The sequence below is a fragment of the Mercurialis annua genome, linkage group LG4 (assembly GCF_937616625.2).
Source record: "Mercurialis annua linkage group LG4, ddMerAnnu1.2, whole genome shotgun sequence".
NCBI classification, from domain to species: domain Eukaryota; kingdom Viridiplantae; phylum Streptophyta; class Magnoliopsida; order Malpighiales; family Euphorbiaceae; genus Mercurialis; species Mercurialis annua.
The window spans coordinates 23625873-23639207 of NC_065573.1; the positions used below are offsets into that span (position 1 = coordinate 23625873).

General features: G+C 32.4%; 1 protein-coding gene across 1 annotated transcript; it reads left to right on the forward strand.

Annotated features, from left to right (window-relative positions):
* Positions 1 to 768: 768 nt before the first annotated feature.
* LOC130015417 (uncharacterized) lies at positions 769 to 2174 on the forward strand (the record flags this gene model as incomplete). Its single annotated transcript, XM_056105514.1, has 1 exon — positions 769 to 2174. A coding segment is annotated over exon 1 (1089 nt), but the record flags the coding sequence as incomplete, so codon positions are not given.
* Positions 2175 to 13335: the final 11161 nt, after the last annotated feature.

The window sequence follows — 13335 nt, forward strand, 5'->3', positions numbered from 1 at the left end:
AAATTTTTAATTGGAATTAATTTAATTAATAAATTTTTAATAAATTTTACAAAATTAGATTGATTGGAAAATTGATGTAAGGGGATTTATTATTTATGAGAAATGAAATTATGAAACAACCATTTGATGTAAGCCTCCTATATATAAAATGGTTATAAGTCGTGATATAAATCGGGCTGGAACTTCTCTAATATATAGAAATCATGAACTGAAATTATGAAACACATGTTTGACTCTCATATTACCATTTCATATAAGATGCTTACAAACATATAAAAATTGCTTCATATGCATAAATTTAAATAACTCCACAAATAATCCTGCAAAGGTGTAATGCATATATATATATATATATATATGTATTATATGCTTACAAACATATAAAAATTGCTTCATATGCATAAATTTAAATAACTCCACAAATAATCCTGCAAAGGTGTAATGCATATATATATATATATATATATATATATATATATATAATATATATATATATATATATATATATATATATATATATATATATATATATATATATATATACAATTTGCCAATTTGAAGAAGGAGAGTTAATTGCAAATTGATACATAAACTTTATCTTTTTTTTTGATAAATACATAAACTTTATCTTGATTTGCAATTATAACATGAACTTTAAAACTTGGCAAATTAGTATGTTAATTTTTATTTTTTTGGTAAATTAGTACACCGAATTAGAAAAATACTAACGTGAACATTATTATTAGAATATACTATTGCCATAATTAGTTATTCTGTAAATGTGAATGTAATTAGAATGGTTTAGTCAAATATTTGTAATTAATGTTGATTGATCATAGGCTTGATCATAGGCTAGATTACCTACTACTGGGTTGTATTTATATTGATAGTGATCAATGAGAAAAGGCAACAGATTAAACTCTTTCATGGTATCAGAGCAAATTCTGATCTGAGGAAATTTTCTTTCACTTCTTCCGCTATCTCTCTCCTTTTCTTTTTTTGGCAATTACATTGCCTCACACTGGCAGCAGCCCTTTGCTGGCCATTCCCTTCTCCTTGTCTCCAATCTGTTCATCTCTTCTACTATGGCGGACACAAAATTCCATCCCGCCCTTGGTGTTTCTAACATCAAAAATCATATTCAAATCACTCTAGAATTTGAAAATGTGCAATACTCTACATGGGCAGAATTATTCAAGATTTGTGCTCGCTCTCACAAGGTTCTTCACCACATCATTCCTTCGGAGAAGGAAAAGGCTCATAGTGAACCCAAGAATGAAACCGAAGAAGAGTTATGGTCGACCCTTGACGCGACTGTTCTTGGTTGGATTTATTCAACTATTTCCACCGATTTACTTCAAACAATCATTGTTCCCGGATCCACGGCAATGGAGGCGTGGAATCGATTACGAGACCTCTTTGAAGACAATAAGCACTCTCGTGCCGTGGCCCTTGAGCAAGAGTTCTCCCATACCCTTATGGAGGATTTTCCTAATGTTTCGACGTATTGTCAACGCCTCAAAGAGCTTTCCGATCAACTTAAAAATGTTGATGCACCGGTCTCCAACGATCGCTTAGTCCTTCAAATGGTCTCAGGCTTAACTGAAGCTTTTAATGGGATTGGAACTCTTCTCCGACAAAGTAATCCCCTTCCTCCATTTTACCAAGCTCGGTCTATGCTCACTCTTGAAGAAGCAGGTTTGGCGAAAAAGGCTGCTACGGCTTCTAACTCGGCTTTGGTTGCACAACCTCCAGTGGAAGTTTCTGGAAATCCTATGCATGGAAATGGTGGCAGGAGAAATTTAGGGGGACGTAATGGAGGAAAATCTCGCGGCAGTGACCGTGGGAAAAACAAAACCGGCGGTAGAGGAAACAACGGAGGCGGCAGCAACGCTGGTGATCGTCGCCGGCTGCAGCAGTCACCGACGGCAGCCCCATGGCTCTTCCCCATGTACGGCAGAGGTGGTGGTGGAGTCAATAGTTGGGGGTATCCTTCACCTCCTTCATGGCCTTGGCCACCTTGTCCATACCCTTCAACATGGGCCAGCCCCAACTACAACAACAGCAATGGCAGGAAAGGAGAAGGAGTCTTGGGCCCAAGACCACAACAGGCCCAGCAGCAGGCCTTTTCAGCCACTTCTGAATTTGCTTCAACGGACATCGAATCTGCCATGTATACTATGAGCCTCAATCCACCCGTTTCCCCATGGATCATGGACACTGGAGCTTCTTCACATGTCACATCAGATAAAGGTACACTCTCCTCTATTTTTAATTCGAGCAAAAATAATGGTATTTTAGTCGGAAATGGTCAATTTATTCCTATTATTGGATATGGACACACTAAAATGCCTCACTCACATCCACCTTTAGCCTTGAATAATGTTTTGTATGCACCACATATTATCAAGAATTTAATTTCTGTCCGAAAATTCACAACTGATAACTCTGTATCTGTGGAATTTGATCCTTTTGGATTTTCTGTGAAGGATTTTCGGACGGGGAAATGTTTAATAAGATGTGAAAGTAAGGGCGATCTATATCCGGTCACTTCAAGAGAACCTTTAAAAGATGTGTCACAATCTAGTTTTGCTGTGTTAGCTCCTTCTTTATGGCATGATCGGTTGGGTCATCCGGGTGAACCGGTGTTTGAGTCTCTTAGAAGAAATAAAATTATTGAGTGTGGTTTGAATGATAAATCGTCAATTTGTCGTTCTTGTGTTCTAGGAAAACATATTAAATTGCCATTTGTTGCTTCTCCGAATAATTCAAAATTTCCATTTGATATTATTCATTGTGATTTATGGACTTCTCCGGTCTTGAGTAACATGGGTCACCGTTATTATGTTTTATTCTTGGATGATTATTCCAATTTTTTATGGACTTACCCCTTAGCTAAAAAAATCCGATGTTTTCTCTGTGTTTGTGAGATTTAATACCTTTATCCAAACCCAATTTGAACGAAAAATTAAAAATTTTCAATGTGATAATGGTAAAGAATTTGACAACAAATGTTTTTGGGATTTTTGTAACAAAAATGGTTTATCATTTCAATTCTCATGTCCTTACACTTCCTCACAAAACGGTAAAGCCGAACGGAAAATCCGCTCAATTAATAACATGATTCGTACCCTTTTATCCCATGCCTCTTTACCTCCTTCTTTTTGGACTCATGCTTTACAAATGACGACATATCTCCAAAATATTCTTCCTAGCAAGGTTTTAGATTTTCAATCACCACTAAAAATCTTATATCAAAAAGACCCAATCTTCTCTCATCTCCGGGTATTTGGATGTTTATGTTATCCTCTCTTTCCTTCTACTACGATACATAAACTCCAAGCAAGGTCTACACCGTGCGTGTTCTTGGGTTATCCAAATAATCATCGTGGGTATAAGTGTTATGACATGTCCTCAAAGAAAATCATTTTATGTAGACATGTTATTTTTGATGAAACACAATTTCCATTTGCTCATGATATTCCCTCTCCTACGTATGATTTTTTGGATGATGGTGCAAACAAATATGTGCAAAACTTTATTCAAAACCAAATTGTTACACCCACTGCTCCACCTCACACAATTGAGCCCAATCCACCTTTATCAGACCCAACTAGCTCTACTCCTTCGCCTCAACAGCCCTCACACGACCCTCTACCACAACACCAGCTCACTACAAGTCCCAACCCGCCACCACCACCTCCTATTCTGAATAGACCAGTAACCCGCAGCCAACTTGGAATTTATAAGCATAAAATTCCATTTAATCTCCATGTCCAACATAACAAATCTCCCCTACCTCGCAATCCGGTGTCTGCCCTTCGCGATCCAAATTGGAAAATGGCCATGGATGACGAATACAATGCTCTTATTAAAAATAGGACGTGGGAGATTGTACCTCGTCCTTCTAATGTGAATATAATTCGTTCTATGTGGATTTTTGCTCATAAAGAGCGGTCTGATGGTTCTTTTGAGAGGCATAAAGCCCGTCTTGTAGGTGATGGAAAAACTCAACAGGTTGGCGTGGATTGCGGCGATACTTTCAGTCCGGTGGTGAAACCTGCTACTATTCGCACTGTTCTCAGCTTGGCACTCTCCAAATCCTGGCCTATTCATCAGTTGGATGTTAAAAATGCATTCTTACATGGTGAACTAAATGAAACAGTTTACATGCATCAACCTTTGGGGTACCGCGATCCTTCTCGCCCAGATCATGTATGCCTGCTCAAAAAGTCTCTCTATGGCTTAAAGCAAGCACCTCGGGCATGGTACAAAAGGTTTGCAGATTTTGTTTCTACCATTGGCTTCTCTCATAGCATCTCTGATCATTCTTTATTCATCTACAAACAAGGAACCAATGTTGCTTATCTCCTTTTATATGTTGATGATATAATTCTCACTACATCTTCTGAAGATCTTCGGCAGAAAATTATTTCTCTTCTTAGCTCAGAATTTGCAATGAAGGATCTGGGAGCTTTGAGTTATTTTTTGGGGATTTCTGTGACACGCAATTCTAATAGTTTATTTCTCTCACAAAAGAAGTATGCCATGGAGATAGTTGAACGGGCCGGCATGTCCTCTTGCAAACCTGCTGCTACTCCCGTTGACACAAAGCCCAAGTTAAGTGCGACAACTAGCCCTTCATGTGGTGACCCCTCTCTTTACCGAAGTCTTGAAGGTGCTCTTCAATACCTCACTTTTACAAGACCAGATATCTCTTATGCAGTTCAACAAGTTTGCTTGTTCATGCACGATCCAAAAGAAACACACATGCAGGCTCTCAAAAGAATTGTGAGGTATCTTCAAGGGACTCTTGATTATGGTTTGCATTTACACAAGTCTCCGACTTCAAGCCTTATATCATATACGGACGCCGATTGGGGGGGCTATCAAGACACTAGAAGATCTACATCAGGTTATTGTGTCTATCTGGGAGATAACTTGATTTCTTGGTCCGCTAAAAGACAGCCTACTTTGTCCCGCTCAAGTGCCGAGGCTGAGTATCGAGGTGTGGCAAACGTTGTTGCCGAATCCTGTTGGCTCCGGAATCTGCTACTTGAACTACATTGTCCTCTTCAGAAAGCTACGTTGGTCTACTGTGACAATATTAGTGCCATTTATCTTACAGGTAACCCTGTTCAACATCAACGGACCAAACACATAGAGATGGATATCCATTTTGTTCGGGAAAAAGTTGCTCGCGGGCAAGTTCGAGTTTTACATGTTCCATCTCGCTACCAAATTGCAGATATCTTCACCAAAAGCCTTCCATTGGTTCTTTTTGAAGATTTTTGCAACAGTCTCAGTGTTCGACCTTCTCCTGCTTCGACTGCGGGGGAGTATTAGAATATACTATTGCCATAATTAGTTATTCTGTAAATGTGAATGTAATTAGAATGGTTTAGTCAAATATTTGTAATTAATGTTGATTGATCATAGGCTTGATCATAGGCTAGATTACCTACTACTGGGTTGTATTTATATTGATAGTGATCAATGAGAAAAGGCAACAGATTAAACTCTTTCAATTATAATATATAGCTACGTAATGCTGCAATTGTTTTTTTCTCTAAGTTATGGAAATTTAAACTTTCTCCTCGAATTATCTTCTTTTCCTGGCTGCTGTCGAGAGGCAGAATTTCGTCGAATGTCAGTTTAGCTAACAGGCATTATTTCTTGGGAGAATACGGGTTCCTCTTTGTGCTCTATAGAAGAAAATAACCAGCATATTATCATGCACTGCCAATTTGCATGGAAGGTTCGGAACAAGCTTCTATATATGTGCAGTATTAGCTCGGCAATGCCACATTCATTGATTGATTTTTTCAATTTCTAGGAATCGTATTTTATGGAAGACAATTTGATTTTATTGTATTTGGGATTTATGAAAGGTGAGAACTAGAAGGGTTTTTAATGACGAGATTATTGAGGCGGACTTTGTGGTTTTCATGTCGATTTGTAAGGCGGTGGAATTTTTCAAAGTGACAAATCAAGGATTTGCTTATTCCGGAAATGATGTTTATCACAATTTAGTATTTTTTTTGTTAATTTGCATGACTTTCTTTGCCCTTTTATAGGCTTTTGCCAATCACGGCTTTGTGATTGAGCTAATAAACTCATAATTTATCTAAAAAATAAATATACCCATGTGTTGCTACATGATTGGTCGGTGTATCAATTTACCAAAAAACTGAAAGTTGGTGTACCAATTTACCAAGTTTCAAAATTCATGTTGTAGTTACAAATCAGATAAAGTTCGTGTATTAATTTACAATTAACCCAAAAAGTATTGTTACAATTTGATGTATTTATTGTATACATTTAACATAAATAAATATTTAAGAATGTGTATTAGTAGTGAGCAACCAAAAACTAATTTATTAATTGCATGTAAAATTTATTTAATGATAAAAACTTATAAATTAATTTAAAAATAAAAAAAATCAAATCTCGTTTTTTTGATTATAAAAAAAAATTCAAGATCAAATATTTCTTGCAATTGATTCAAATTTTTAATAATTAGTTTGATAGAGATATAAATTCATTTACTTGAAATCTTAAAAAAAATATGGTCCAGAAAATGCCAATATTTCTATTTTATTCTTGTATGTGATTTTAATTTTGGGCAACTGATTAAAATATACAAAAAAGAATTATGAAAATTTCGCAAAAGTCACAAATTTTCAATTTTATCCAATTTATCCTGAAACGTATCATTTCATCTCAATTATATCCAACTATGCAATTTTATTTATGTGGCGCTGATATATGGCATATGTCATATCAGCGCCATATAGACGCACATGAGCAATATCATGTAGTTGGACGTTATTGAAATAAAATCGTACATTTTATGACAAATTGGATAAAATTAAAAAATTATAATTTTTGTGAATTTTTTTAAAAGATTTGGCCTTTTTTAATCATTTGACCTTTACTTTTTGATGTAGCGAGAGTTAATCGAAATAGTTTTTTTCTTAATACCACGACTATGTTTCCTTTCCTAAATCCTTTAAATCCTAACCCATCCTAACTTAAACACATTCAACTCAGCTACAAAACCCAACCAATCAATCCCATCTTCTTTTCAGATTCTTGGTTAATCATCACCCATAATCTTTGACTTTTGGATTTGCGATCACTAAACCCCCTGATATTAAAAAATGACCATTAAACTCTCCGACGTTTATGGCGGGACTTGCTAAATTTCCTGAAAATTGCCGATTTGAAAAAGGTGACTTGGCGGCGGCTTTTTCATATCAGACCCAACAAAAACCTGCTCCCATATCAGGTGTCAGCTAACTCTTCACCACAAACTCAAAAAATTCCAAAAAACCCTAAAATTTAATTTAAAAAAATACCCAGTCCAACAAAACTCAACCTAATTAAATCCAATCCAGTCACTCCACCCCTAACCATCGGCCACCGTCGCCGGGCACCACCACCACCAGCGCACAACCGCCTCAACGGCCAGAAAAACATTTCCGCTTGTTACGGTGGCGGCGGGATGATGGTGGTGGCGGTGGTGCCCGGAAAGCGGTAGAGATAGTAGCCGGAGATCGGTGACGGAGATGGCCGGAGAACGACGGCGGTGGCTGGCGGTTAAGGGTTGAGTATTTGGGTTGGATTTAATTGGGTTTGGTTGGGTTGGGTGTTGTTATTTTATTTTTTAAAATTTAATTTTGAGGTATTTTGGTTTTTTTGGATTTATGGGGAGGTGTCAGCTGACAAAAAATTGTTGGCTCTGACATGAGAAAGTTACCTCCATGTCACCTTTTTAGAAAACAAATCGGCAATTTTTTTGGTTCAAGGGGTTGAGCGCGCGTCGACACTATGATCAGGGGGTTTAGTGATCGTTTTTAAACATCATGGTGTTTAGTAATCACATAATCAAAAGTTCATGGGTGAATATTAGCCCAGTTTCTTCTTCCACTTTTACATTTTTCTAAAGGTATTTATTTAATTAAATCTCTCAAAAAAGCTTTGTAATTGATGGGGTCTTCGGTAGTGCTACCATTATTAAGTGATAAACCATGAACCGAACTGCTTTATAAAGACCTAGAGACAATGACCAAACAGGTCAAAAAGAACACCGGTGGTGTTATCGGCTATCCATTCCGACGCTCAAGTGAGTTTAAGTGTGGGCAAGAAGAGAAAATAATTAAAAAAAAAAATTAAGTGTGAAAGAAAGTAGTTATTTAGAATTTGCACATAAGTTGATTTATACAGTCACATGTACAAACATTCTCCTCCTCCCTCTCTTTTTAGTCCCCATTTTTCTATTTGCCTTAGGTGGATAATTTAATTACACTTCGAGTGGTGTGTCATTGAAATAATCAGCCTAGTTTGCATTGCTAAATAAAATAATTTGAGAATTCAAGCACTTGGAAATTTGAAAACTCATCAATTTGGAACTTTGTAAATAAAAATATTTATAAATAAAACGTTTTTTTAGACTAAAAGATCAATAGGGAGTAATATGTTCTTAGACCTAAATAATAAGATTATATTTATTTATTTTTTTCATAAATAAACAGCCTTTTGATATCCAAAATTCCTCATTTTTTTCAAAGGTAGAATCCATCGATGAAAATTAAATTACAAAAGAAAAGTCATATGATAAGAGTAATATATGATCTTTCAATTTTTAATTTAAAACTAACAAATAAAACAAGACACAAGCGATAAGTAAACAAAGGAACGACAAATCTAGACATAGATTTCGTATATTTTGACCGAACGAGAAATATGAGTTCCGTTGGAGCGGGTACTTGGATTTGTCCTTTTTTCCGATAGACCGGCTACACACACGACCCGCTTGATTCGTTGAAACTTAGTACTTCCCTCATCTTTGTCAATAGATTCTTGGAAGTTAGATCGACAAATTTTAAATTTACAAGAAACTGACCTTAAAGGCCGAACAATCACTAGAGATTCTTGATCGATCTAAGAAAACAAACCACAAAATAAACATACAATCATAAAAAATTCTTTCAGAAAAAAGATAATTCATAACAATATATAAAATTCATATCAAATATATTTTATTAAAAAGAAGATCAAAACTATAAATTATATTATTTATGGGCGGAGAGGAGGTGGTTCCCGATTAAAATCGAAAAATCACCTTCTCCCACCTTTCAAATTACGAAAATGAAGAAAAGTTTTTTAGAGAGAAGAGTAAAATTTTTAAAGAAAATAGAGAGCAAAATTTTTAGAGAGAGAAGAAGTTAAAGAAATTTATATTTTTTTTTTACAATCGAACAATCTTTCATTAATAATAAAGAGCAGGTGTAATAATTCAGAAAGGGTATAACCGTTTCTAATGACCTGACATGTAACAAGATATAAACATTGATTCGCATATCTCCTTATAAAATAAAACCAAAATTACATAACTGCTCTAACACAATAAGATCCAATCCTTTTCTGTTTAACAGAAAACTCACAAACTCTTCATAAAAAAACAACAAATCTTTCATATAGAAAGAACAGCAAAACTTTCAAAAAAAAAAGACAATCGCTGTAAAATAGTTATAAAAAAAATTAATATAACCTATAACGATTTCATCTTCAATCTTGAAAGGTCTTGATCCATCTCTGATTTTTTATTTGTATATATATTGAAATTGATGCGTCTCGTCGATAGATTTACCAACCAAAATAAAAAAGATGAAAAGGTGTCGGTCATTTATTTTATTCTAAAGCAATAAAAAAGAAATGGCTACCGCCAACAGCAAAAATAAACCATTGACGGTAGCCGAAGCGAAAAACAAAAGGAAAAACGCTTGACGGCTAGGGTTTTCTATTTGAGAAAGAGGAGAAATCAATTGAGTGAGGTTAATAAATTTATAGTTTATATTTTATAAATCAATGGATTTCAAAGAAAATGCGATTTTCTTTTTTTGAAATATAGAGGAATACAAATTGTAGCACTTGGCAGGGTCTATATCTATATATGTATAGTAGTTGTCCTTAATTGCACAATGCTCTTTCTTTGGCATCATCATCAAACTATTAAGTGGTCCTAAGTTCTGAAACAAAGTACTCTCTTTTAATTACATGTCTTGTGTTTTTATCTTTTTTTGCACTACTTCCTCCACACATAAACTTTCTTGACTTTTCTTTCCAAATGTTAACTCTTGTAGGCCCTTCGATTGCTACTATTTGATGGAAAAGCATTCAAAACCTTATTATTTTTCTTCTTTTTTCTTTACATTACAATATAAATTCTTAAATAAATTTTAGTTACCATGTCATTAATAAAAATCAACTAAATTCCAGCAAGTCATGCTAGATAAAAACAAATCACTTTCTCTAGTCCGTTTAAGAAAGAATATATTGCATTTTAGAAATTCATATCATATTTTTAGAGTCATTTTATATAAAACTTCCTCTTCTACTCCTTTTATTTTAAAAATTAATTACTATAACTCTAAACATAATTTATAAAATTATTATTAATAAAGGTAAAATAAAAAAAATATAGAACTCACAACTCCATATAATACTATGAGAAAATATTGTTAATAATATGAGATAATCTATATACAAAAGGCACTTGTTCATTCTTAAACGGAATGGAGAAAGTATTGTTAATAATATGAGATAAAAAAATGTATTGATATTATTCACGAATAACGCACATATATGTCTAAAAAATTAAATAATAATAATAATAATAATAATAATAATAATAATAATAAATAAATAAATTAACTAGATAGGTCCTTTTAATACGTCATCCGTAAATATATCTAATAATATTACTTGTGAAGAAATTAAATTCACGGTCTAACAGAGTACTGCTTAGCGCTTAAACCATTTGACCAATAACTGATTGGTTATGATGTAATATAGTTATCTAAAATTTTGACATATTCAATGAATTGGTAAAATATTACTACCTCTAGGATGACATGATGGAAATAGTTTATATAGACACTTTGCTAAATCAATTCTAAAGTTCATGTACTTGACAAGTTTTTTTACTTGCAGTTTCTATACAAAACTATAGCACTCGAGATCTCTGCACTTAGAACTTTCACCTTTCGAGATTTTTCTGTTTAGTGTGTATATTATATTTGCTGTTACTGAGAGTGAAAATAATATTCTATATTTTTATGTATATTTAATGGCACTTTTTTTTATTAAAAAACGGTCCCAATGCTTCTATTTTTATTAAAATAGGACCAACATAAATTTTCTTTTTATCACTATTTAGTCCTTGATATTTTTTTTTTACTTTTTAAAATAGAAATTTAATCTAATCTAAATAGAAATCAAAATTGACAATCCTAATAAAATTGATATTAAATCAACTTAAATTTTTTAATCTAATAATTTCTATATATTCATCACAAGTTTAATAATTTAATTTTATAAATATAATGCAATAATCTCATGTTGCACGTGAATAAATGATAAAACATATAAAATTAAATTGTAAAAATGCATAAATTTGTGATCAAATTACAAAAACGTATAAATTTAATAGTAATTTATATTTATTGTTTGTTGGAAGGCAAGAAGATGAAAAATAAGATTAAGAGTATTTTTAGTTCTTTTATCTTTTTGACTAAAGTTTTAATATGAATAAATTATTCCCTTATAAGTATAATTCTAAAATTTTAAAAATATATAAATATAAAATTTAACATTAATTATATAAATAAATTAAATATGTAAATTTATTAAAATATATTATTATGTATTTTATGCTGTAGTCCATATATTATTAATTAATATATAATAGAATATTATCAAAATAAATGAGATATTTTAGTTTTTTAATAAAAAATATTTAATTGGTTAAGAATAAACTACAAGAATGTCATAGTAAAAAACCATAAAATTTAAGAATCAAATTGGATATTTTTTCAGTATAAATTTAGCACGGTTACTATTTGCATATATGAAAAGATTTTGAGAGGTGAAAGTTCCAACATGCAGGGACCTCGAGTGCTATAACTTTTAAATAGAGATCGCAAGTGAAAAATTTGTCAAATACAAGGACCTGAACGGGTTTGGCCTAGAAACTTCTCTAATAACAAAACTTTACATGAGTACTAATTATAGAAACTAACCCTTTTAATGGCAAATCTTATGTTTTGAGACCCCTCCTTTCTTTTTGCAGGTATTCTTAAGTTTGCTTTTAAAAGTTGGGCATGAAAATTATTATATGCATAGCTCTCAAACTTGTAAACTGCCACTGTCATGCTCATTATCTTGCCTCCTAACTATACCTTTATTCATCACAATAAAATTTTAAAAGTAAGGTTTCATGGGGTCCTTGATATTGATATTCTTATGGTTGAGCAATTCTATCAATTATTACTTACTTTTTTTAGGCATCTCTTAGTTTTATAAGATAACCTAAATCAAGGTACTTTGATTTGGAATGTTAACTAATACCCATTAATCATAAACTTATCCTAGTACAATATGACAAAATAATTTCTAAAAGAGTTTAGGAATATAAAAATAAATTATTTTGTTGGGGAAAGGTTATTTTTGGTATTTTTTACAGCTGGATTATAATTTTTGATGGTTTCAATTTTGCAAAATTTGTGCAATCTTTTGTAGTCCTTGTTGGATTTGAGGAAATACTTAGGATGTTACTAAGAAAAAAAAAAGGTGACCCATCAATTATTGGAATTAAGTGAAGAAAATTTTGATTTGGGAATGACTTATTTCTCACTAATTAAGAGTAATGCCAAAGATTACTTGCACAAACCATATTGTCAGCTGAGCTACTAATTGAAAGTAAGATACATTTAGGACAAAATAATAAATATTACAATTTTTTTTAAAAAAAAAAATCTCCTCATACATGATTTGAATATTTTTAGGATTAAATCATTTGATTAGTATGCAAATTATTTTATCTTCCACCAAACTGAAAATAAAAATTCAGTAAGTAAGTATAACTCATATGTGAAAAACAGGTGACAGTGAAAGGATTAGAACTCATTATTTGTTAACATTAATGATTTTTTTCTTCTAGCATTTACTTAGAATTAATAATTTGATACAATTCTTGAAAAATCAAATAAATAATTTTGGCTTGATTTCATTAAGGGGCCGTTTGGTTCAAGGTTGAGAATGGGAATCGGAATGGGAATGGGAATGAGAAGGAATGGGAATGGGAATGATTGTTTTCATTTTTTGTTTGATTCAAAATTAGTGTAGGAATGGGAATGGATAAAGTTTAATAAAAAAATTATTTATTGTTTATTAAAAATACTTTTTTTAAATATTTTTTTATATAAAAAAATAAAAAAATTTAAAAAAAATAAAAAATATTTAAAAAAAAATAAAAAAAAATTTAAAAAA